The sequence below is a fragment of the Xiphophorus hellerii genome, chromosome 3 (assembly GCF_003331165.1).
Source record: "Xiphophorus hellerii strain 12219 chromosome 3, Xiphophorus_hellerii-4.1, whole genome shotgun sequence".
Lineage (NCBI taxonomy): Eukaryota > Metazoa > Chordata > Actinopteri > Cyprinodontiformes > Poeciliidae > Xiphophorus > Xiphophorus hellerii.
The window spans coordinates 12,928,680-12,954,411 of NC_045674.1; the positions used below are offsets into that span (position 1 = coordinate 12,928,680).

General features: G+C 36.8%; 1 protein-coding gene across 1 annotated transcript; it reads right to left on the reverse strand.

Moving 5' to 3' along the window:
• Nucleotides 1-1,034: 1,034 nt before the first annotated feature.
• Nucleotides 1,035-25,531, reverse strand: lpcat3 (lysophosphatidylcholine acyltransferase 3). The gene is made up of 13 exons (XM_032559076.1): nt 25,167-25,531; nt 21,069-21,176; nt 16,681-16,787; nt 15,264-15,357; nt 15,114-15,151; nt 11,829-12,007; nt 11,586-11,694; nt 11,388-11,474; nt 9,603-9,766; nt 6,243-6,390; nt 4,717-4,872; nt 2,421-2,564; nt 1,035-2,338 (listed from the first exon to the last, which is right to left on the reverse strand). The coding sequence occupies exons 1-12, from the start codon at nt 25,249-25,251 to the stop codon at nt 2,445-2,447; spliced, it is 1,395 nt and encodes a 464-aa protein (XP_032414967.1). The 5' UTR covers nt 25,252-25,531; the 3' UTR covers nt 1,035-2,338; nt 2,421-2,444.
• Nucleotides 25,532-25,732: the final 201 nt, after the last annotated feature.

Here is a 25,732-nt window from a genome sequence, read left to right on the forward strand (position 1 = left end):
CACAATTATTTAACATCTAAAAATTGCATAATCACACAGACAAGTTATGTGGAAAGTTGGTATTTTAAGTGCCAAAATGAAAATAATTTATATAAATTACATAATTGCAAAAATAACAAAATCTAAATAAATTTCTTTCAGTACAAAACTTATGAAACTCCAGGTGTGTGTCTGGTTAAAACAAACTTATTTTTAAATCGCTGAAGTATTTGGTTTGAGTAATTGATCAAAACAGTCATTTATAATTTAAAAATTACGCCATCAAACGTAATTTGATGAATAATCTAGATTATCTGGAAGGCCTTTGAGGTTTATTAAGAGAATAAACGGCATTATAAAGACCAAGGAACACAGCAGAGGTCAGGGAGAAAACTGACTGTAAGCAAGTAAAAGCTGCAGAGATCCACGGCGTCACAGCTGACATTTACAGAAAAACAGTAAAAGGAAATCTATGAGAGAATGTGCTTTTGTTCAAAATGAAGCTTCTTATAATCTGTGGCAAAACTTGAAAGATGTTTCATTTATTTATTTGTATTTATTTCAAACAGGCTACAGGTTCCTTATCAAGTGGAGCGCCACGGTGAAAGCTGTGATGCTCCACTTGTGACAGTAGAATAAGAAATACTTCATTGTTCCCTCAGAGAAATTCTTTAAGAGCAGAAGTGCAGCGACTGCAAGATACATACAAAATAAGACATAAAAGTACAAAGCAGATTATAGAATAGTTAATTTAATTAAAATTGTTAAATGCAGCACCACCCTGGCATCTCAACACAAGATAAAGAAATAATTAAATTAATGCACAAATAAAAACAAAAGTAATGTAAAAGCAAATCAGATGGAAAAACTGAAGACCTATTGTAGGTCAAAAACTTCAATGCTTCAGAATTTCTTCAGTTAATTTTTTTTAAGTTGTATTTTGTATAATCCTGCAGCAAAAATCCAGCTGTGTTTTATTACCGGAGCACATCTGTTAACAAAAACACCACAAGATGTTTATTATTTCTAAAGCTCATAAATAAACTGCAGAGATCTTGCTTAAAATGCAGCATTTTATTAAACATTACAAAAGTATATTTCAAATCACATCCACCTCTCACATCCCGACGTTTTTTTGCACATTTTCTTCGGATAAGGCAAAAAAAACCAAGCCTCTTGAAATAGCAAGTCATCAATTAATAATCAGCATGTTCTGTATAAATATTACTGGAATCTGGGCCGTTGCTACAGTGAGGTTTGTCCTCGAGTCTGTGAAAGGACGGCGGCGGCAGCAGCAGCAAATTTCACCCTTACCCAGAAATGTACACATTACAACGAGGCATTTGGGTTCTGATCTTTCACTCTGATTAATTACAACCTGCTGTTAGAAATACCGGGGCAGGCTGTAGTGGAAATCATAGCCATCGCGTGTTTAATAATATTAAAATAAAATAAAAAAACACAGCGCATGGCCCCTAATCGCACAGATCGGAGTGGACAGAGAGACCAGCACCACTCAGTGTGATTCACTTTCACATTTGTGCATTTAAAAGTGAGGTTTAGCTGAAAGGCAGGAAAATTATGCATATTATAGAAAAAAAACAACCAACCAAGAAATGTTCATGTTCATAAAACCTTGTATGTAACTCCTACAATTTTTCAATTACAAATCAAATTAAATCCAGAACAAACATTCATTGAATCAAGGCCATTTAGAGTCGGGTTTTAGTTGTACAGTGTGTGATTTTACAGTGCTTGTATAACCACTAGCAGCCATTTGCAGAGAAAACAAGCCCATCATTGCCTCAGCCTTCCTGCAGAAACGTGTGCATGTTGTGTCATGACATCAGGAAGTGTTATGTATACATATATTTATATTCATATATAAATGGTGGCACTGTGCTTAAACCTTCTGTTTGGTTTTAGTGCTGCTGCTGCTGAATGCGAGCGCCAGACACGGGGCGACGAAACAACAAAAACACAGGAGCCTAAAAACAGCACCTGTGACTCATAAGTGCAATCCTGTGTCGACAGCATGAAAAGTCTCTTCAGTTCCACAAGTCTTAAAAATTTCCACAAGAAAAGAAGAAAGTGATAATGATAAACAAGCAGGAAACGGCCCCTGATTGGTTCACAATTACCCCGTGTGGCACAATGGTAATTTCCTGTAAACATTTTCTCAAAATGTTTATAAAAACCATCCCTCCCACTTAAAAACACAAAAATATATAGAAATTTATTTTTACATCAACATATATTCATATTTATATATTATTAAAGGCCTTAAAATAGTCTGTGTTCTGCTCCCCGAACGCCACAGTTCCCTTCCAGGGTCGAAGAGTTTCAGCCTTGAACGGACCTGGAAGAAAATCAGAGTTCAGATTTTCACTCTGGATTAATTTTAAAAAGTAGATTAAAAAGGAGAAAATGTGACTACTCACCTTTCCAGGTGTCAGAACCGGGTTTCAATCTCGTTTCTTCTCTCTCTGGTCTTTGTTAGGCACCAGAGTTATACGGAGGAATGGCAGAATTAAATAAGCCACGAGGAAGAACAGGTGACCACAGAAGTAGACGGAAGAATACACCTGAAAAACAAAACAAAGATACACTTTAAAGATAGGCCGAATTATCACATGAATTTGCTGATTTTCATCTTTCAAACTAAAACAAATCAAATATTTTCTTCATAACAGGTAACGAGTAAACACACTTCTCTGTTGAAATGGTTTTCGAGAGAAATACGCTCAGTTAGAAAGAAGCTTAAATAATGCTGGACAAAGCAGGAAATGTTTAAGAAGCTACAAGAAAAAAAGTATTTCTCAGAAACAAAGTCAAATTTCAGGTGTGGAAGTTGAACAGAATGCAGCAAAAATATTTCTCCAATTTGAACATTGGAGCTTTTAACTTCCATCGAAATCCTGGACTTGTAAATGTTGGAAACATCTAGGAAATCTCACAATCAGGGTACAGACTATAAACACAAACTGCTGTTAATAGTAACTCTGTGCTGACCTCATAAATAACAAAGCAAAAACAGTTTAAAATGTAATGTCCATCAGTGTTTATAATAGTGTAATCCTGTTATCTGTGGAGCTGCAGTTGTACTCAAAATAAAAGCAATGTGTTGAAAATAGAAATAAATGAAAGTTTTGTTTTGCAAAATCCATTGCAGCTCCAGATTTAAATCAAATTTGTTATCAATCTGCAAAAAGTGAGAAAAATGGAATATCAGTTTTATTTCCTTAAAAAACTACAACATATTGAAGATAAATGGTAGCTTTCAGGTGAATTATTGAACAATATTTAGTTGGATAAAGACCATTTTTTTGAACTGCTTCACATCTGTGTGGTGTGGAGTCGATCGGCCTGCAGAATCTGTGAGCAGGACAACTGGATTATAATCACCAGTTCCTATGGATTTCTCATTTAGTCTCTGAAACATGTCTAATGTCACCACTAATCCTTTCCATTGGAATAAGGTCGAGGGATTGGTCTGGCCGCTCCATAACATTAATATTTTTTACTGGCGTCTTCGGAGTCTTTATCTGGCTAGAATATCTCTAAATGTGTTTTGGGTTTATAACTAAAACACATTTAAATATAAAGCAACTTGTGCTCTTCACGTTGCTTTAAGCAGAACTCCTAGTGTGACTTCAATTAACTCAGATGAGTCAGTTAACCAATCAGAAGCTCCCACAGCCATGACATCATCAGAGGGTGTCCTCATTGTTTAAAGAGGCAGTAATCATTCTCTGTGTAAACTTCTGGTTTTAAAACCATTAATAAATTAATCTTTGACGTATTTTCTCTCTCTCGTTATTGTGGCATTAGCAAATAGAAATAATTTTGGTAATTTTAACTAACCTAAAACAAAGAAATGTTTGGTCTGATTTAACTTCAGACAGTAAGAAAAAAAAAGTCTATGTCTTTTTATTCGGAGTAGGTCAATTTCTGGTTTTGACTGTAAATAATTACCGCTTCCCTTATTTTTATATTCCTCCTGTTTCTGCACTTTTCATAAACCTTTAAAGCTCCCTAAAAGAAACGGACAGCGCGGCTTTGTGTGGCAGCATCTTTCTGTTTAATAAAGCACTTTATTGGCTCAGCAGGGGTTCTGACACAAATTGTGCCAGGTCCACCGCCAAACATAGTTTAGTTCAGCTCAACTAATGCAACAAAACAGTAAGCCATGGCAGACAAAGGCTTAGCGCCGTCTAATCAATTTGTTTCAAGCAGATTACAGAGAGATTTACTGTGAAAACCTCCGACAGGAAACCACAGGGTAGTCTTATGGCAAAATGTTAAACTTGGAAAGTAATTACAGATTGTTTCACAACTTCATTTGCTTTCACACCGGCTTCATGTGCATATTATTAGTTTTGGAGTAAAAAGAGAGAGAAAAAAGATAGAACAACGTCTGGGCATCCAACCAACTGTCGTAAAAGAGGAGAAAATAATTCAGAGGAAAATCTCGCTGCAGCGTGCTCACTATAAATTCACTAAAATGGGACCCTGGGCTATATTTCAACACCTCAATGCTGTCTTAGCAACATATTCCTCCCAAGCTGAGCCCTTTGTGCTCTTATTTACAGTGCACCTCTGGAGTTTAAAGAACTGTTTTGCATTTGATACTCAAAGCGCTCCCTGAGCTGAAAATGGAAAATATAGACGAGGTAAAAAAAGATTCCCAAGCAGATTTATCTTCTTAGAGGTGTAGCCTCAGGAGATGTGTGTTACCTTGAGCCATTTGTCATAGGTGAAAAGGCAGAATGGCACCAGAGGATACCCCATGAAGAGCCAGTGGATAAACTGCTGAACTACGTAGACGAGGGGGTAGAGGTGGCTGTTGGCCAGGTTTGTCAGCAGGGGACTGTCCAGCACTAGAGCCTGGGCCTGTTCAAAAACACATATAATACATGAATGGTAATAAAAATACAGCAAAAATATGATTTAATGAACTAGTCCCACAATATTGAACCAATGTTTAAATACTAGTAGAATGGTGTGCTTCTAATTAACAGTGTAAATCAATGTAAATAGTATTTTTAATGCATAAAGACACAAGTGATTTACTATACTATTGTACAAAGGTATTGAGTCTTTGGCTAAATACTTGAAATTTATAGCAATCTGATTTCACATGTGAAATCACATGTGAGAAATCACACTGCACTGTTTCAAACAAACCAAACTAATTGAAAAACCTGTCCCTCCCTCGCCTGTAGTGGCGAAAACCTCAGAAGAATACCAGCACAACTTCCTTCTTCACAAAATATGAACAAAAATGGAGTAGCATCAGATTTCAGTGGTTGTAGGATTTCTTCTGTGTCTGTGGTAAAAAACTACAAGTCATTTCTCCCTTTAGCATTAGACAAGAGTTTTTGTTTTGGTTGTATTTACCCAGAATGCCTTCTGCTCTATTCCACTTCCTTCTTTAGTAGAGGTCTCTGATCAATATATGCATTCAAAATGCACCAGAGTTCACTTCAACCAAACAGAGACCGAGGTTTCTAAGCGGACCAGAGTTCGGGTTTTGGTCCACATCAGAGTTTGATTACGCATTCACACCTCTACAAACGAGCCAGACTTTCTAGACAAACGACCGATTAAAGAGGACTAAACTGGGCTCCTATTTAATCTGATCAATACGACCACAACATGAATGATAGACACAACCAGCTCATCACAAGTAGACAACTAATTCTCATTTGTTTAATAGATGAAATATTAAAAAAAAGCCCAAATGCTATTAAACTGAACACAACAAACAGCTGAATGATGCATCTCAGGCCTGTTGAAGGCTGCAAAAACCATGTGGTAGAGGCGCAACTTGCTAATGCAATTTTCACCAAAATGCGGGTTATGCATCTATTTAAGTCTGTATTTGTTAAATTGAATTAGTTTAGATAAAAGAAAAATCACTAAAACATTCAAATGTGCACTCAATTCCTGTTTTTCAATTAATTTATAGTTGCCATTCAACTCTACAACAGTCCTGGTTTAAAGAAATAATTAAAAGTGAGTTAGCAAAACATTTTCTTTTCAGATTTGACTCTTCTTATGTCCTTTACTTGTCTTGTTTCTTCATATTTTCCTCAAAATTTGATGCCACGGTCAGATGTTCAACAGAAAATTAGCAAAAAAGTCTTAAAATTTGATCTACCGACCAAGATTAATTTGAAATATTACATGGCTTCTTGAAAAAAATTAGGCCTGTCTATAAACGTTTGTTTTCTCATAATTTTTCTGTGTGGAAAACGAACCTGCCGCTCTACAGTGATGATGAAAAACTCCATGGAGAAGCACAGGATGTATCCAGAGTGAAGGCCGTGCCAAATGGTTAAGAAGAGCAGCGTGGCCACATGAGACAAAGTCTTATTTCCCAGGAACTTCAACCGCTTGAACACATGTCTGAAAAGAGGAAAAAGCCAAAGTCACAAATCACCTTTTTGGTCATAAAAGCAGTCAGAAACACCTCAGCTGTCACAGCGACTTGAACGAACTCACCGGCAAGTCATTGTTGCATAGCAACTGAGTTCATTAGTACATTTGAACTTTACATTTTCTAAGAAAGTATCAAGCGTAGATATCTATGAAAGATGTCAAGTTCACACATTGTGTTCTGTATGAGCGCTGATGGCAGGCTTCTGCACTGGCTGACGGCCTGACAAATGAGTACAGGAAGTGCAGCTGCTTAAAGACTCAGACGAGCCTCACTGGGCTTCAGACAAGCTGCCTGTTAGATAGTTAATGGTCTAAACTCTACAAGAAACTTGTTTCAGATCACTTCAGATCAGTCAGGTTTGCTTCTAAAGCAGAAATCTGAGAGAATATGATGACATATTGGAAGAAGATCATAAATCTGTGCAGATGGAAGCTACAAAGCTAAACAACATGTGTTAAACTAATTAGATAAAAACAAAATATGATGCCAAACTCTGCTTTTAAACTACTTGCTGATCTACTGCGTTATAAGATGCTTATAAAGAAAACTAATTGTTTCATTAGTTGACCAATATAACACCTCAACGTCAGTAATATTAAATTTTCACAGCACAGTCTGACCACTGACCCAGCAGATTTATTTTAATGTCAGCAACAATGTCAGGAAGTTGCAACATTTATTTATTTATACCACTCACCCCAGTCCTTCTAAATATTTTAATGGCAGGCTATTAAAAACTGAAATTTGGTTTAGGCTTTTGGTTTCAGTGTGGCACCCCAAGATTATCAGTGACCCCATCTCGAGGCGCCACCAGGGATACCCCATGGATTCGTCTACATGAAAAGCACATTTCCAGATTAACTTTGATTTATAAAAATGACCTGGTTCCAAATACTGATTTATAAATTTATCTTATGATTTTTTTAAATTCATAAATGAAACTAGGAGTTGATATTGAACTGTTAGCATGTCATGATGGTCTTCAGTCAGAAGCCTCTTTATATTCACTGTGAGACTGACTGCTGTTGGAGATGCTTCCTGCTGATGATCACCATGGATAAAAACTTTCTGAAGATACTTGGCTGATTTGAGTTATCACAACATTTAATCTCCCTTTGGGAAAAATTACTGAATTTAAATTAACATTCCTCAGACTGACGAAAGCAAATAAGAAACTGGATTTTATTCCCACTCATTCTCGCAATCTGCTTTGCCAAGATTTTTGCCAACAAGCCTTGTCTTTGCTTTAGAAATCTATAAATCAAAATATAAATTACAAAAAATAAGACATTGATGTTTGAAGGCTTAGCTTCATGTGGCTTTCTGCTTTTGCACAGGGAAATACTTCATCATGCTGATAAATATTGATAAAATTCTGGTCTTCTGTTGTACTTTCTCTCAAAGTGAAGCAATGATACGACAGAAAACTTTAACTGTTTTTATAATCCAAATGTGACATTATTTCTACATTTGAAAGTGATATGTACAATTCTGACCCTCTGTGTATTAAACTGACACTAATATTGGTATTTAATTAAAGGCCACTGAGCAACTTGCAGAGAAGACACACATTCTTGTAGCCATCAACGAGCTTCTGGCTTATTCCCAGCTTTATATTTGATTAGTCTTCTTATCAGTAACAGTGGACTTCACAGACATTATTCCAGTTCCAGGCACAGACCCAATCCTTAGAAATAGTTTATAAATTTTAAATTCAGTTGAGGCTGGGCCACTTTCTGAAAGATGAAGTTCGCCTTGTTTATCTTTTCCAAAAGCAGTTTGATGTGTGTTTGGGAACACCGTCCCGCTGGAACAGCAAACTGTACCAAAGTTATGCTCATCTGGCCCAAAATGTCAACTCAAATGAAAGGAAGTTGGTTTGAAAGAAACAGCCTGGAGTAATGCCTCAGTATGCATAACGTCAACATGGACTGCAGCCAAGAAAGAACCACCTTCTCCAGGAGGAAAACATTCAGATTTCATAAAGGTTTCCAGCTGCTCACTTGTGCAGATTGATTTAGTACAAAGAAGAAAGTGGAGCTTCTTCAAAATGTCTCAACTTTCCCTCATAACTGACTGCACCAACAGGAAAAAGATTCAAAACAAACATCAAAACTGGTTTAGGAGGCGTGAACTCTGTCATTAACCTTTTAAAAAATGGTGGAATATACCTGAAACTACAATTTCTGATAAGTAAAGTGGTCACAAATTCAGACTGAAATGTCAGTAAGTAGCTGCAAAAAGAGAGGCTTCTCTGCATTTGCTATGGAATAGTTAACCTAAAAATGAATTAGGTTTATGTATACCTGTACATTTTATGCTCTTTGTGAATGAATTAGGAAAGAAACACTAAATTCTAATTTGCAAACTCAGTTAGTGTTTTTTTTAATAATCACTCCATACCGGATAGAAGAACAGGTCATTAATAGAAAAAGTATAATATGACATCAATGCAGATGAAAAGTGTGTGTAAACCTCAGCCTGGTGTTAAATACTGTACTATGAACCTTTTTAACTTTCTGAGCGACAACAGAGGCGACACAAAGGCATTCGATCTAAACTCTGCTACTATTGAGGGGCTGGGAGCAGAAATTCAAAATTGGTTCATATGACGCTATTAATAGGTATTTGTGGGTTAAATAATTAGATCATCCATGTGTCAAGTATGCTCTGCATTCACTAAAGGCGAATTATCACCTACATTTCATCCCCTTAATATTTTCAGTTATACTATTTCACAGCCAACCCTCCTCTCCTCCGTTTTCTGCTTCCTAAGCAGTGTGAAGAGCGGAAAATGAAAGAGTAAGCAAAAGTTGTTATAGCATCCAGCGGAAATGGACCGTGTAATAAACCATAAGCTCGATAAATAAATTGCTTTGTTTGCTGAGGTCTTCATTGAACTGGGTCAGGTGCTGGAGGAATTTAATGTGCACAACTTGAGCTGGAAATTGTCAATGATTCCTTTTGACCTGGATCCCTACTTCCTTCTTGTTATTATTCCACAAAGTGTGGATTCTGATTGTATGCCAGTTCTCCCTTGGGAAAGGAAAGCCATAAATGGATAACTAATTGAACCGTTTCCACTACTGCTTCACTGATAGCTCATTAATTTTTAACTTTTACAACGCCGCTTCACTTTAGCTTAGGGAGGATTACAGATCTTAGAAACCCCACTGACCTTGCAGCCCAGGCGTTTGTGTTGATGTTGAAAGACGCAATTGTTCCTCCAAAAAGGGGCGTCGTCTCAAAGAGCCACACCTTCATATTGGCACAGGCGTCCCATTGATGTTTACCATTGACTACGCCGTTGTAGCCAAGACCAGCTAATATACAAACACCCTCCTATGACAAATAAAACCCAAAAACAAAAGGCATTTGTTCAGGTAAGTAAACAATAGAACCTTTTTAGAAATGTGTCTTTGTAGTTTGTTGGTCACTGTATGTAAAAAGCTTCATCATACATGACATTTAAATTAATTTAATGTTTCTACAGAACACCAGCTGTAAGAAGGTAAGAACAGATTAGACTAAGTAATAAAAAGTCAGGTTTGCTTTGTCTGAAATACCACAGAGCTGATGTGATTGATGTAGAAGAGCAGCATCGTGTGAACAACGTGAATCTTTTTAACAGATCCTGAGTAAAATGTGCTCTGATGGGAAAACCTTTTCTAAGAAACAATAAGGATCATGGGAAAATAAATATTTCATTTTAATTCATCACCCTTCTCTACACCCACACACTGTGACAGACCATTGATAAACGACGCTTTTTCATTTATCTATTTCCTTTCGCAACCAATCAGAACGCACCAATGTGTTCCCCAGAGTTGGATACTAACTACTTACATTTACTCAATTACATTTGTATTTTTTTTTAAATGTATCTTTAAAGAAGAGGGAGTATTTTTACTATGCTGTACTTTTTGCTTTTACTTGAGTAATTCCATTATGAAGTATTGCTACTCTAACTTGAGTACAATTTATGGGTAATCTACCCACCTCTGGTATTTCTTCTTCCCAAAACGAAACTATTTTAATGATAATTAAACTAGAGTTGTTTTTCTCTCATAGCTAGTCTCGTCTTTTTCCTTTTCTCAGGCTGCTTGGATTAATGTACAGCATGCAGTTTGAGCTGAATCCATCTCTGCAGATTGCTTCAGGTCAGCCTGTGGCTCTTTACTCTATTTTTTAAAAAGCTACTTGTATCTCCACCGCATCATCACCTCCTCAAGGCATCTTCACGGTGAAACTTCACTATAATCTCATGAAGGATTTTCATGTCTTGTGCAGTTACAATAATGTGCAGAGGTGGGCAAAAAATTTTACTTAAATGAAAGTAGCAGTACTTCAACATATTTTTACTCAAGTAAAAGCAAAAAGTTGCCATCTAAGAAGTTACTCAAGTAAGAGTAAAAAAGTATTTGGTAAAAAGTCTACTCAAGTACTGAGTAGCTAATCAAATGATCAATCCTTTAATATTAAATTTTTGGTATTTTAAGAGCGTAAACAACAGTAATTCATGTAAATAACAAAAAAATTAGCAAAATAAGGCTAAAGAAAATTTTCCCAAGTCAGTTTCTGTCAAAATAAATCTTATGAATCTTTAACAAAAACTGCAGGTGTGTGTCATTTCCTGGTGACTTTTTGGTTAAAACATGTTGAAACTTCAGTCAGTTGGTAGAGAAGCCAGAAATTTTACTCAAGAGTAGCGAAACCTCATAATAAAATTACTCAAGCAGAAGTAAAAATATTCCTAAAAGTAATTTTAAAAAAATTACTAAAATAAATGTAATTGAGTAAATGTAACTACCCAGCTCTGATAATGAGTGAGTTATAATAGATTTGTGCTTCTTTTCCGCATAAACATTTAAATGTTTTTTTAATAAAAAAATTAAAAAAACAGGATGTGAAGACATTTATGCAACACATTTGGTTCAGTTGAGATAATAAAGAAACGACTTACCGCTATAACCCAACAGCTGACGTATTTATACAGCATAAATTTGCCCCAAAGCAGAATAAAAACACAGCGATACCAGAAAGGCTGAGCCTACAGGAAGGAAATGGTTTTTATTTTAGAAAGCGTGAATAAAAAATAAACAACATAAATGTTTTATCTTGTATCTGTGTTAAAACTGCACATCATGACTCATGTTCTCACCTCGTACTCATCTGTCAAAAGGTAGGTGTCTGGAAAATAAGGACTAAATATTGCATATATCGCTAGGCAGAGAAAGCCCAGAGCAAACCTCCTCAGAGCTGGAACAACACTAAAACAGATATTAAGAGAGAAAGGTTAACTCAAGGGCTGTGCCTCTGCTTTGTCTTTTTAACCAGAGATCTAATTAAGATAGTCTCTCTGCTCATTTTTCTCTGCATCACTCGTGGTTTTCCTCTCTCGTACCTGTTGGGAGGCTTTCCAGGGCAGTCGGTGAGCTCTCTCGACACCAGCTTCTGGTAGCTGCGCATCGTGAACTGGGGACCCACCAGGAACCCTCCGTAGAAGTAGGAAAACCCGAAGACCTCGAGCAGCGAGGGCACTGACGGCAGAGCGGCTTTCACCTGATCAGCGCTCAGCTGTGACTGGGTTTACAAGACATGGGAAACAAGGAACAGATATCAGTAGAAATAAAAAACTAAAAGAGAAAAACAACTGCGGACAAATGTTGGATGACGTGGCTGAAAAACGTATCATGGTAAGTACTTCATATCAGTTGATATCAATAATTATTGATTAGTTTTTTTTTTTTTAAGTATCTGAAATTCTGAACTGATGGTGTGACCTTTCCCATTTTAGCCACAGTTTCCACCCCAGGGCATTTTTTTTTTTCTAAGTTATCAGGCACAGCAGAGAAACCTGAAACTGCTGCTGCGCCAGTTACTCAACAGACTGTTACTAGGTAACCACAAGTTACTCTACAGGTTGTTGCTAGGTAACCAAAGAGTGAGTGAGCTGGGTAATGTCACCAACCTTGCTTAGATCACCGTTCAAGGTTGAGCAGATAAAGTCTTTCCTCTGCCTTCATCTCCCAGAATGCCGAGCATTTCTGAATCAGAGTTAAATGGATATCCTAACAGATGTATCATCTACTGATATTGATCATGCCTCTATCGCGGAATATATTGTTATTGATTTATACTGCTGACCTAAGAAGAAAAGGCCATCCATCCACCTTAACCTGATTCTCTCGTTAATCATAGAAAAAGCCAAGAAATTTACAGTAACTCTGGGAAAAGCTGCAGAGATCCATAACTCAGTTGGAAGAATTTGTCAACAGGAAAACTATTATTCTCTAAAAATATGGCCTTTATGGAAGAATGGCAAGAAAAAAGCCACAAGAAATCTTGTTCACACTTTGTCACAAGCCATGTAAGAGAAACAACAAACGGCGAAAAGCTTGCTCTACTCAGATGAGAACAAAATGCACATTTGTGGTGAACACTGTGTGCACATTACCCTGCAAACACGTAATCTGTGGCAAAACATGGTGGCAGAGGCATCATACTGTGGCGATGCTATTCCATAGAAGGGACAAGGAAGTTGAGGACAAGATGAGTGAGGTCAAATGCAGAGAGATACTGAAATAAAATCTGTAACATCCTACAAAACACTTAGAACTGGGACAGAGGTTCACTGTCCAGCAGGAAAACGACCATAAGGAATATCCACGTGTTTTCTTGTTGTTGCAACAGTTCAGATCTAAACCCATCTATGAGAATGTATGTACATTGATGTTCTCCATCTGGACTGACTGAGCTTGCAAAGAGTGACGAGAAAAAAAATGTCAGTGTCTAAAGGCACAAAACTGCTAAAAGGCTATAATTGAAGTGAAAGCTGGGTCAACAAATAATTAACTCAGGGCTGAAGGCTAGAAACAAATGCAAAACGTGCAAGTATTAAAATGTTTTTGTTTCCAAAAATAAATAAATAAAAATGAACCAAAATCAACATTATTCTGTGTAGGTCTAAAATCCCAACTGAATCCATTGAAATGTTTGGTTGTAAGAAAATATGAAAAGGTACAAGAACAAAAAAACAGAACAAAAACTTACAATTAGGATTGAATTAGTGTGACTCAATAAGAACCAATAATGAACAATCAGAAATTGTCACACGTTTATTTTCTCTGCTAGAATTGAACTGAAGCTACCATAGCAAGTAAACAAAGTAAAATTTATCAACAAATGTAAATGAATTCAGGGACAAATAACAGCAGATAATTGTGACTGGAGCTATATGATAATAAAACATTTGTTCTTTATCACCTGTACTGCGGTATGTAACTAAAAGGGAAAGAGTTGTGGTTTGTTTAGAATAAAGGATCATCAGACCAGCTCCTCTCCAAACAAAAGCCCTTTTGTTTCCATGGCCTGGATTGCAGACTGTCCTGTTTTTAGAGGTTTAGAGGTGAACTGTTTCAGTAGATCAGTGGTGATATACGTCTCTAGCTGTCCCAGACAGTGACTCATTTAGGATTAAACAATTTTAGGAAAATATTTGAGATACTATAGATGAAACGTTTATCAATCCTTATTTTATTACACCATGTTTCCATCCCTCTCCACAAGCTTTGGCAGTAAAGAAACAGTCCTAGTGTGATCATTAAGGAAGGTTAAAGTTCATTCCATTGGGTTATTATATAATATCAGAAATACAAAGTGCGGTTGCACACTGATAATGCAACAATTCAATATATTATGCAGCTCCGGTCTAATTTGTCTGTTGCTATCGCTGAATGATTAACTGGAGAGGATAAAAGCTTCATACTCTTCAGTACATCTAGTTGTTTATTTCTGGTTAAGTTATAAATTTGCAAAGTCTTCAAAAGGTCTATTTTTTTAAATAAAATTGCACATTAAATTGAATTGGAAACAGCACAACAGTGAAGGACAGCTGGAATGAAACATTCAGTAGGATAATATGTTTCATGAAAATGATCATTTCCACCAATACATCTACAGTAGGCTTTTGGATTTGCTTTCACTGCTCTGAACATCGACATTTGATAGATGTAAGTGAATGAGTTGTTAAAGCTCATAAAAGGTGGTGATCATAATTGATATCATCAGTGCGACATTCAGCTATGTTATCGCAATTAGACATTTTTTTTGCAGCCCTAAGTTTTTACCAGAAGACGTTTGTAATGCAGGTCCTCAAGGCACACTGCCATGGATGTTTTCCACACCTGATTTCAATTGATGGCTGATTAACAGGATTTTGTTGAATGCAATCAGGTGTGTTAAATCAGGCAAACATGCAGGGCAGTGTGCCTTGAGGAGCAGGGTTGATCTGATTCTAATACAAGGGTGTTTAGTCCTCAAGACAAGGTTTAGACATGCTTGCTGACATGGCAAGAAGGTAATTCAGCCTCTTGAATCAGGTGTTTGAGGACTGGAGTTGTAGAGTCCTGATATAGAGTAAATATCATCATAATAATTCACACATAAAGCCCTGCAGCTGCACAGTATAACTTCTTATACTCCTTATTTTTAGTTTAGACAAACCCCCAGACATAATCTTTTCTGAAAACTCATTCTCTTTGATTTTTTTTCTATGATATGATTAATAAAAAGGAAAACAGGAAGCTATGAGAAGATAAGGATGAGAGCAAATAAAGTGCGACACAATGAAGCCATTGGATGGATAATATAGTAACCAAATATAAGCAAAACAGACGAGCCAACTCACTGGTTCTTTGCCACCATCGTAGAAATCAAATGCCAAACCTGTGAACCAAAAAAAGCAGAAATTGTGAGCGACAACTTGGCCTAAACTAAAAATAAATGAATCAAGTTACTGCTTTTATGATTGAAGTAGAATCAGCTGTGATCTACTCACCGATGAGTTTCAGTGTAAGGACACAATGAGGCATCGTCCACTTGATGTCATACTCCTCTGTTGCTGTGTAGTAGTATCCTGCCATCAGGTACAGCTGCAGGAAGACAAACAGAATATGAAGTGATACAGTCGCTGTAAACATTGTTAAATTATAAGGCAAGTTGTGGTCCAGAGCCTCCGTCCTCCATCTTTTAGCGATGTTCCAACATAGCTGAGACCAAATGGATCTTCAGCAAAGATTCAAGTTGTAGAAAGTCCTGCTAGCATGCTAACTATCTAAATTGTGTATATCTGAGCAGATTTTACATTTTAGCATAAAATTAATGGAAACAATTTGGTCATCAAACTCTTCTAAAATCTGGTAATGACCTGAAATGAAGGGCAGAAGCTCCCAAATAGCCATGGGCCAAAGACAAAGCTTTGATTTCTCCAATCAGGTCAGAGAAAGAGCCGGAAACACTGGAGATTCCTGCAACTGTATTAAACACACTGATACTGCCCCTCCCCCACCTGCTGCTGCATGCTCCCTGTCAGCATATTATTATAGGAGTGATCCGATATGACTTTTTAATTTCTGATACAATGTCAACATTTCAGCTTTGAGTATTGGACGATACTGATGTTGACAGTATTGACACAAACATACATACTTTAATTACTAACTTTGTAGTTTGGTCTGTTAGAAAGGACTTGATCAGGTGATTATTACTTATTAATAATAGTCATCAATAATAGGAATGAGAACAACTGACCCAAGAATTTCTGGATAAATTTTAGATGCAGGCTGATATCCGATATTAATACTGAATCGGGACACACCTACATTACCTACACACCTACATTATTAAAGATGATGAGGGCGCTACAAGAGCACCGCTTATTTAACTGATGTCAAAAGTCTAATTATTTCAAAACATTTTTCTGTGGTTTCTAATCCATCCCTATGAGCCAATTTTATCAAAAGCATTTTAATGGCAACAGTTGGCAACAAAATGAAGCTTTTAAATCCTGTGAAAGAAGAGGGAGTCATTTTAATTTTACCTGCTGCATTTGGCTAAACTTTTAGATTTCTGCAGTAGTGGTATTCATCATTTATTGCTCAAGTTCATCTCACTTTTAAGAGCCTCTGAAGAGAAGATAATTATTGTGCTATGCTAATTCATAAAATCAAAATGCTCCTAATAAAGATAGAAGAGAGAAGCTCATATGATCCCTAGCAAAAAGGGACAGCACGACTTTTGCGTGTTTAAATCTGAATTAAAGGTTAAAGCCATAACAGACTGAAAAGTTGGTAAAATATATTGTAGAAAAGAAAATGCAAATACCCAACAGTCCATTTTTAGAAACATGTAGCCGGAGTCTGGTGCTTAGACACAAATCCATTAACCGGGGCACATAAAGATGAGGGAACGCTCACCATTTGAAATGTAAAACTGCTCAGGACGCCCGTTACCGTCCTCCCCATGAGCCTCAGCATCAGAAACTGGACGAAGACGCATAGTGCGGAGTGATACAGCTGGGAGCCTGGGAGGAAGGCGGACAGAAGGGGGAGATGAAGGTGAGTGCAGCCGAGTGTGACCTGTTGGACTCAAAACGTCAACAGCGCTTTTCTTTATACATTTTAGTATCGGCAGAGACAGAGAAAGGCAAAGACATAAAACACAAAAAGAACATGAAAGTAGTTTTCAAACAGAGGAAGATAAAAGCTACAGACCTGCTGTAAAGTCCAAGCGAAGCCACAAAAGAAAGAAAAGGGAGGAATCAATGTTTTGCTGTTAGAAGTAACTCTAAATGGCACTTGACCACAATGGAGCCCAGGCTCTCATTATTTTACTTTGGTACAAACTGATTTGTTATTGCTTCAAAAGTTTTACTTGTCTAATCTTAGGTGCAAATAAAATAAACATTTATCAACATTTTATTCTGCATTGCTCTGTTAAAAGTTGTTGCACCTCTAAACTTTTGCCATTTGCAGCCATTTTGTCCTAGATTTCCTACCGTGTTTGGGTCCATTGCCGTGTTGACGACCTAATTTCTTCCAAGTTTCAGTTACTGCAAGGTGTGTGGCTCCAAAGAAGTAATAGAAGCCTAAACCACCACTGTGTTTGAAGGGCAACATGAGGAGTTTGAGCTAAAAATCAATGTTTAGTTTTCGACACCGAACAGCAACATTTGGACGTCTCTACGTCTGTCTACTGAGTCCATGACAAATTTCCTCTAGGGACAATAAAGTATATTATATTCTATTCTGTTTATATAATGTGTCTAAAAACATTTTCTCAAACTGTTGTGGTTCATTAACATTAACAAACCAAAGCAACACTGCCATGCCCTTTTTAGAGGGCTTGGCCATTGCCGCCTGGAAGCCTCTGAAAACAAGTTAGACTTGCTCAATGGGAAAACCCTTGAGGTTTTTCCTTGTTTCTTTCAATTTTACAGGGTGATTTTACTAGGACGTCCACATCTGGAAATGCTGACTAGCAGTCTGGACTTCAGCTTGTTTGGAAATGGGTTTATAAACATTCCCAGATTGACGGACGATAAGAGTACTTTCAGTAAGGTCATTGCTCATGTCCTTCCACTCTGGTGTTGTGTTAAAACACATCAGGAAACAGACAGAAATCCCTTGATTTTAAATAAGCTAATGAAGTGAATGTTATTGGCTGCACCTGGTTGATACTTTCGACCTAAAATTACAAGTGAAAGGAAAAAATGTATTTCAAACACAGCTTTTCAATTGTTTTTACCGAAGTGTCCCATTATTTTGGCACACTTGACTTTAGATAAATAGTACGGTAGTTTAAATAATTTTAGAACTTGAAAAGAGTCCCCCAATAATTAAATGAACAAATCAATTGGTTTAAAAATAAAACATGTTTGGATAGTTGTCAACTAAACTAGGCTAACTCGTTAAAATTAGTAGTTATTTCCTGTATCAAAACAATTATCATCTTAATAGCTAAATGAAACATGTTTAAGCCACATCCTGCATCCACCTGCTTATCTACTTCAGATTTGAACTAAACACAAAGTTTTGATTAGCTAGGTTGACTTTTTAAGTATTTACATTTTAACTATTTTTTTAAAGGGGACAAGTCTGCACCAACATGCAGGGCGTGAATATTTAGATGCACATTCCTTGTGGTCAAACCTCCTGGCAAAGTCAAAGAGAACCAAATGCACTTCCCCAGAAGTGACTAAGCAGAACTTGATGATTCATCCAAATGCAAAACAGAAACTGATCTGCAGATGCACAGATATATGTCAGACTTCACCAAGCCAACAGATTCAGATCCAAAGCTTGGAGTCGGATTTTGTCTCAGTCGAGAGAAGGTTGTATGTTTCTATCAAGAGTCTGAAAAATAAGCAAGTTGTTTCAGAATTAAACCTGAAAACCTTTAGAAGAAGTAGCAGCTCTGCGGTATGAAGTATCTGGCTGTTTTCTGCTGAAAAATTATTCTCTTTAAAATAAGTTATTTAAATAAGTGTCTTTCCATATAAGCTCTTATAAATCCACATACAAATCATGGGTCTTTTTGTTCTTACTGCAAAAGTCTTTGCCTAATCTCACATAATTCTACCTCACAAATTTCTACACGTAGAAAAAGCTGAGATTTGTCTCTAGTCCTGATGTCGACCTTTTCATTGAACTCTTCCAACATCTTTAAATGATCTTTAATTAGTTTTATAGGACAGCCTCTCATTGTGGACCCACAAACAGAAATTGAAAGAAGATGATATCAGCAGATTGTGAAATCTGCTAAGAGAAGTTCTCATTTTTGAAAATATTTAAATTTTTACATCTTTCAGAAATGAATTAACTTGTTTATAGAAGTGTAGGAGGATGGTTTTAAAAGTTAATGTAATAACTATCGCATATACAGTACAGACCAAAAGTTTGGACACACCTTCTAATTCAATGGGTTTTCTTTATTTTCATGACTATTTATAAGGCAAGAAATCCCACTTATTAACCGGACAGGGCACACCTATGAAGTGAAAACCATTTCAGGTGACTACCTCTTGAAGCTCATCAAGAAAATGCAGAGTGTGTGCAAAGCAGTAATCACAGCAAAAGGTTGCTACTTTGAAGAAACTAGAATATAAGGGCTATTTTCTGTTGTTTTACACTTTTTTGTTTAGTGCATATTTCCACATGTGTTATTCATAGTTTTGATGCCTTCAGTGTGAATCTACAATGTCAATAGTCATGAAAATAAGGGAAACTCATTGAATTAAAAGGTGTGTCCAAACTTTTGGTCTGTACTGTATACATAGATGAATTGAAAAAGGAGTATTTTCCTCCTTTGCCACAATTTTTGCACATTTTGACGCATGCAGCCTTCTGAACAATCTGTTTTTTCAACATTTCAACCATGCTGAGAAAGATTTCTGAAGTTATTTCAAGATTTTCTCATATCCTTCAAATACGGTGAAGAAATTCAGTGGTGAAGAAACAGAGGGCGAAAGGGAGGTTAGCAAGCTAAAAAGGAAGTAAATTATCTACAAATCAAGATTACGTGCTTAATAGACATTAAACAGAAAGAAAGCCTTTTGATGAGTGACAACAAACGCATTAAACTTGTTTTCATTCCAATAAACTTAATAAACTGAGCCTTAAAGAGTGACTTCTTACAAAATAAACACTTTAACACTTTCAAAAACATGAGTATATACTGGGATACAACTGTTAGTGTATGTAGATGTGGACTAGTTTATGCCACTGTGGTTCAGATGTGTGAAATGCCTTAAACAACTTCCTTTTCTATTGTGTTTTTTTCACACTAAACATTTTAGAAGACATAAAAAAAATCTTTAACTCACATGGGGCAAACGTCACAAAAAACTCGCATAACATCTAGTTTTCCTTTGACCTGGTTAACATAAAGGTCACCTGGATTTATTTTAATTTCTAAGGCTGTAAACTGTAAAAACAAAAAAAACAAAAAAAAGAAAGAAAGAAAAAAAAAAGATCCAATTTGTGAGTGCCATTTCATAATCTGGAAGTTATTGAGTATTAGGATGTGTTTTTGATTGTCTGCAATAATAGTTTAAAGATAAAACAGACAAACCAAACCACCAATAGGATGCCAACTTCAGTTTGTGCTGACGGGAAGGTTAGAAACTCCCACAACATTTCACAATGTACAAAGAGAGGGATCTTACACAATCTCTCCATATCATCCAGAGTCATCGGTACTGTCTTTGCCTCACCTCGCAGATTTTCTACATGATTATTTCTGGGAACTGAGATGGTTCTGTGTTGATTAGAACAGAGATTTTCTAAAAGGCCCAGGGTGAGCCAGCTTGAGGTTTCTGGCAGAGAGCACTTGATTTTTATTTTAAATGTTATTTCAAAAAATCTCATAACGCCATCTCATCTAACAAGATTCCCAGAAAATCAGGCCACAGCATCATACATACTCCACTGTGCTTAATTAGAAGGTATCAGGTGGCTTTCCACATATTTATCCTTTGTTCAGCACCAAACACACCTGGAGCATTTGTTGCCAAAAAATACAAAGTTAAAGTATTAAGTTTATCAAACACCAGATGTTTTTTGTTTGTGATGGTAGTACAGAAAAGTTTTTTACTTGGCATCCTTTAATGCAGATCTCTAGCAGTGAACTTTGGAGATGATCTAACTTCATAAATGTGCACAAACTGAATAAATGTGCACAAACTAAATGCTGTTTTTTTCTACATGCAAGTGTTTTTTTAGATTTGACCACGTTGCAGATGCAAATCAAACAGTTATACAATGAAAATCTTTGCAGCAGTTGTACATTTTCCTCCCCATCTCACCAAAGTTGAATGCTGCTAGCGCCAAGCCAGAACAAATGTGGAACAAGTGGATAACTGTGGCGGGCTGGTAGAAAAGGAACCAACGATACACCAGGGCGAAGGGATACCCTGCAGGAGGAAGAGACACAGAAGAAATATGTTAGTGCGTGTCTTCGGCTGATCCAAGTGATCACTACTGATATCAACAGCAGTGACCTTGTGGTTAAGGGAGTTGCACGTACACACCATGAAGCCTGTTAAAATCATTTTAAAAAATGTGTGGTGTGTTGTAGACAGACGGATTAACGCTCTGTGATCAGGGTAAGGTATGTTTTTCACAAAACATGGACTATTTGAAGCTATGTACGCAATCAGGGAAGGAAGGCTGGTTTGATGATGAGGGAGCCATCAAATTCAGTCACATTTAAATCCCCAAACAGTGAATAAATTCACCTGATTGGGTCTAGCGCAATCCAAAGTTTACGTGATAAACAAACGAACATAAAGATGAGCGCTACAGAAACCTCCAAGAAGTCAGAATATCAAGGTTTACATACAGTATATGAGGAACATAATTAAGTAAAAGCGGATTCAAACCAAATCATCTGATTGTATTTAAAGAAATGGCTTTGTAAGCTTTGTGAAAGAGAAAAAAGAAACCTGCACCAGTCATTTCTTTCTTATGAAAATGTCATAAAATGTTTCATTTTGTAGCTTTGTAAATCAAAAACTGCAGTGCTATAAAAAGTCTTCCCCCTCCTTACAGTTTCAGATTTTAGTCACACAATAATGTTTCAAATCAAATAACACCAGTCAAGTGTTGCATGATTTAAGGGAGCAAGAAAATTAGATCCTGTTAAACTGACTGATCTGCAGAACGTGACTATATGGCAGCTGTCAGAAGTCCTTTACAAGTTTCCATTGTGATTCAATATATCATTTAGCTCTTTATCAAAGATAACTTTGGGTAAACAAAAATAGTTTTCAAATGATAACTGTATTTATTAAGTAGAAGAAGAACATTCAGTAGACTAAAAGATTTCAAAAAGCAAAGCTTAACTTTCAAAGCCATTTCTAAGCGAACCAAGTGAGAGCCATTGTTCACAAATTGAGAAAAACGGTGGTGGACCCTCCCAGGACTGGTTCGCCTCCCAACGTCAATAAAAGAGTGCATCCCCGACTCATCCAGGAGGAAAGGAGCCAAGAACATCTACAGCACTACAGACCGCACTGCCTCAGAGTTCCTGATTCACTGGGAAAACTGGCAACCGTTAGAGACTTCCTGAGTGAAAATCATTGTTGAGCAAAAAAGCACAAAGGCACATCTTACATTTGAATACCCAAGACTTTGGGGGAAAATATCCTCTGACCACATTAAACAAAGGTAAACTTGTTAGAAGGGGTTTGTCTACAACTGGTGGAGAATTAACACAACATTTCAGACAGCCCTACAAGATGGTGGTAATGGGATGGTCTGGAGCGGCTTTGATTCTTCAACGCATCAACAAGCAGTAAGACCGTAAGGCTGGCTGCAATTAAAGTATTCAGGACGACAATGCGCCAAAACCAGAAAGTCCACCTCCGACTGTCTCAAATTAAACAGAACGGAGTATCCTAGTCTAGTCCTGTCATGACAGCAAATTTTGCTGGATAATAAACTGTCAAGATAATTATTGTGATAAACGATAATAATGTTTGGAGACTATTTTCAAGCAGTATATTTATAATGGCAAAATAATACAAGTAATAATAATACAAAAAAATACAACAACCTGCTATGTGAATGGTAACTGCTTAAAAATAAAAAAAACATGTGTAGTGAGGCATTAAAATGAGTTCATGAGCTCAAGAATAAACTGTAGATAAAACAGGGAGGGTCACATCACCGGCTAGGCAATATTTCAGATATTTAAAACAAAAAACTAATCAATAATTATTAATATCGACTGATATCTTTTTCAGCCGTATCATCCAGCCCTACTCACATTTTAATTTATCATGTAATTCATTGTTTAATTGCTTATTGAGAACGGCTAAGTCTGGATTTAAATCTGATTGGAGTCGATAATGCTCAAAAATCTACCAATATGGTTGTATTAGAAGAATCCTGCAAAGAAAAGTGAGTCATATTTCCTTCAGAGCAATGTGACAGACTCATTGCCAGTTACTACAACTACTTGATCACACTTATCAATAATTATTTTCAATTAATAAATTAAGTCATCATTTAAAAACTGCATTTTCTCAGGTTACTTTTGTCTCATATTAATTTAAATGTATGAAATGTAAAAAATCTGCGGCGGAGGGGGGCAACTAAAAGAGCACCAAGCTAAAAGAACCCCTGAAAATCAATGATACCATTGATTTAGATTTGACCACATTGCAGATGCAAATCAAACAGTTATACAATGAATATATATGTATATATACATATACATATATATGTACTACATACTATATGTATATAGTACATATATAATTGCACTTTAATTGAGTACAATTATAGTAATAATTGAGTACTATAGGTCGGCTGTATTATGCAACAAACCTTTAGCAACATGCAGTAACAGGATGACTCAAGAGGATAACGCAACCAAAGTCTAATCTGAATGGCCACGTTCAGACCACATAGTATTATTGGAAGGAGTCCAGAGGAAATCAGACGTGTAAGTGTGCTGGAGCAAAGTTCAGAGGGGCCAGCTCTCTGAGGTGCAAACATTTGTAGCCCATTTTGGAGAGGTTACTCTGTGTCATGCTGCATTCACAAAACTGAACCCTTTCCCAACTCGACGTCAAAACGAGTGTTAAAACCCTGGAGGTGTGTCTGGGTTTTTATAACCAACTGACATGTCCTGCTTTTCCTGCACACAGAAATAGCCATACTAGTACACCAACACACAGATGTCATATCCAAATCAGGGCTTCCTGTTAAGCCTATAATAAACCTGCAGGGCCGATGGTAAAGCCAAAGATAAAGTGTGCTTTAAAAAGAAGTCAGAATGAATGGCCTACCTGTAACCACCTAAGAGTTTATTTTATTATATTTTTGTATTATTACTGTGCTGAATGTATGTGGCTACATATGACTAAATAGGATTTTATTTCACTGTGTTTTTTCAAGTCCAAATCAGAGCAGGTCTGAACTGCTTGTAGTACCAACGCCTAGTTTAATGACTGTCATATCACTATGCTTGATTGGTCATAAAACCTCCCTGACCTACATCACATTGAGAATATATCTTAGAAGATGATGACTAGACAGACAAACTGAATGCCGCTATTAAAGTAATCTTCTTTAACACCTCAGCAGGGTCGCAGGCTAACTGCACCCATGCCACGCTGCACTGATAAAGAAATGCATGACATTCATTCAAGCCAAGCCAAGTGTACCTACTTCTCAGTAGGCTAACATTTCTGCATTAAGACCTTCTCTAGTTAATTTCAAGTAATAATGACATTTTCTGAGAAACTTAATGTTGGGTTTTCCTTAAAAATTAACCAGAGTAAACACTTGAAAAGCTTCACTCTTTGTCTTCCCTTTTTTTAATTGAATTACTTTTACACATTGACTTTTTCTTCATAGTCTAATTTATTAAAATGCACCAATAAGAAATCACTTTGAGCAGTTTTTAAAAAAAATGCAACTTAGTTTGAATTGTGGCACTTTTTGACCTTCAGACCTCTTTCAAAATGAGAATGAGGAGTTGAGAGCACCACTGCACAGGCCCTTTTCACCAACACATCTTTACCACCGCAACATGAGCCCACTGACAGTTCAACCAAAGTGTGGTCAATTAGTTTCTAAAGTCTGCAACTGCACATTTTCCTCAATCAACCATCACACAGTTGCTTTCATTTAGATTTTGTATGAAAACCTTTGAATGTTTTAAGTCCTAGCCTCCTAGATATTAACATCACACTATGAGAACGGGTGTGTTGATTTTTTAAATAATACTACTGATTTAGTCACACACATAAAAAGGCTGTTTTGCAGTTGAGTCACTGAGTTAGCTGACACCAACAGTTACAGAAAACACAGGCAGCAGTTGGATGCTGTCCCCCGGACCGCTGCCAGCTCTCCCGGCTAACGCACCGACATCTTCATCAGGCCAAACTCACCGATTAAAACCGATAAGATGAGGCGAATCGCTGTCTCCGGCGAACCTAAAGACTCCGACAATTTCTCCAGCAAGGGAGCCGCCATCTTTCTTGTGGGCGGAATCCTATCTTCAACGACGAGTCAGTCAACTTTGGAGGGTGCGCTCTTTTTTTCTAACAGCTCAGCCCCATATCCACGCTTTAACGGCTCGACCTCCTTTAACTGTCAGGTTTTCTCCTCCTACAGGTCCTCCTCTGATGTCTTCATCATTATTATATGAGGAATTTTTTTTTTCTGAATCCCGTTTCTTAAAGTTTTTGCTACGAAATAGTCAAATGTGGCCAGTAAAGCCTGTCTGGCCGCGAAGGAAGCAAAAAAGAAAAACTATGTTCATTGAAAACACGACGAGGGAATGTTGCACCAAGTCTGCCCCCATGTGGCCAGTAGGAGGAACAACAAGTATGGACACTGAAATAAAATGTTATAAAACATACAAAATCCCTTCATTTTTATCGGTAATATAATTTTTAAACAGTGTTTAATATGTTAAAAGTTCTCATAGCCACAAAAAATGTGGATAAACATA

What these genes read in the sequence shown, in the direction of transcription:
- lpcat3 (XM_032559076.1), bottom strand. Translation starts at nt 25,251, where the DNA reads ATGGCGGCTCCCTTGCTGGAGAAATTGTCGGAGTCTTTAGGTTCGCCG. An exon ending in CCTGGAAAGCCTCCCAACAG is followed by an intron (nt 11,695 to 11,828) that starts GTACGAGAGAGG and finishes TATCTGTTTTAG; the next exon opens with TGTTGTTCCAGCTCTGAGGA. An exon ending in TCAGCTGTTGGGTTATAGCG is followed by an intron (nt 9,767 to 11,387) that starts GTAAGTCGTTTC and finishes TATTTGTCATAG; the next exon opens with GAGGGTGTTTGTATATTAGC.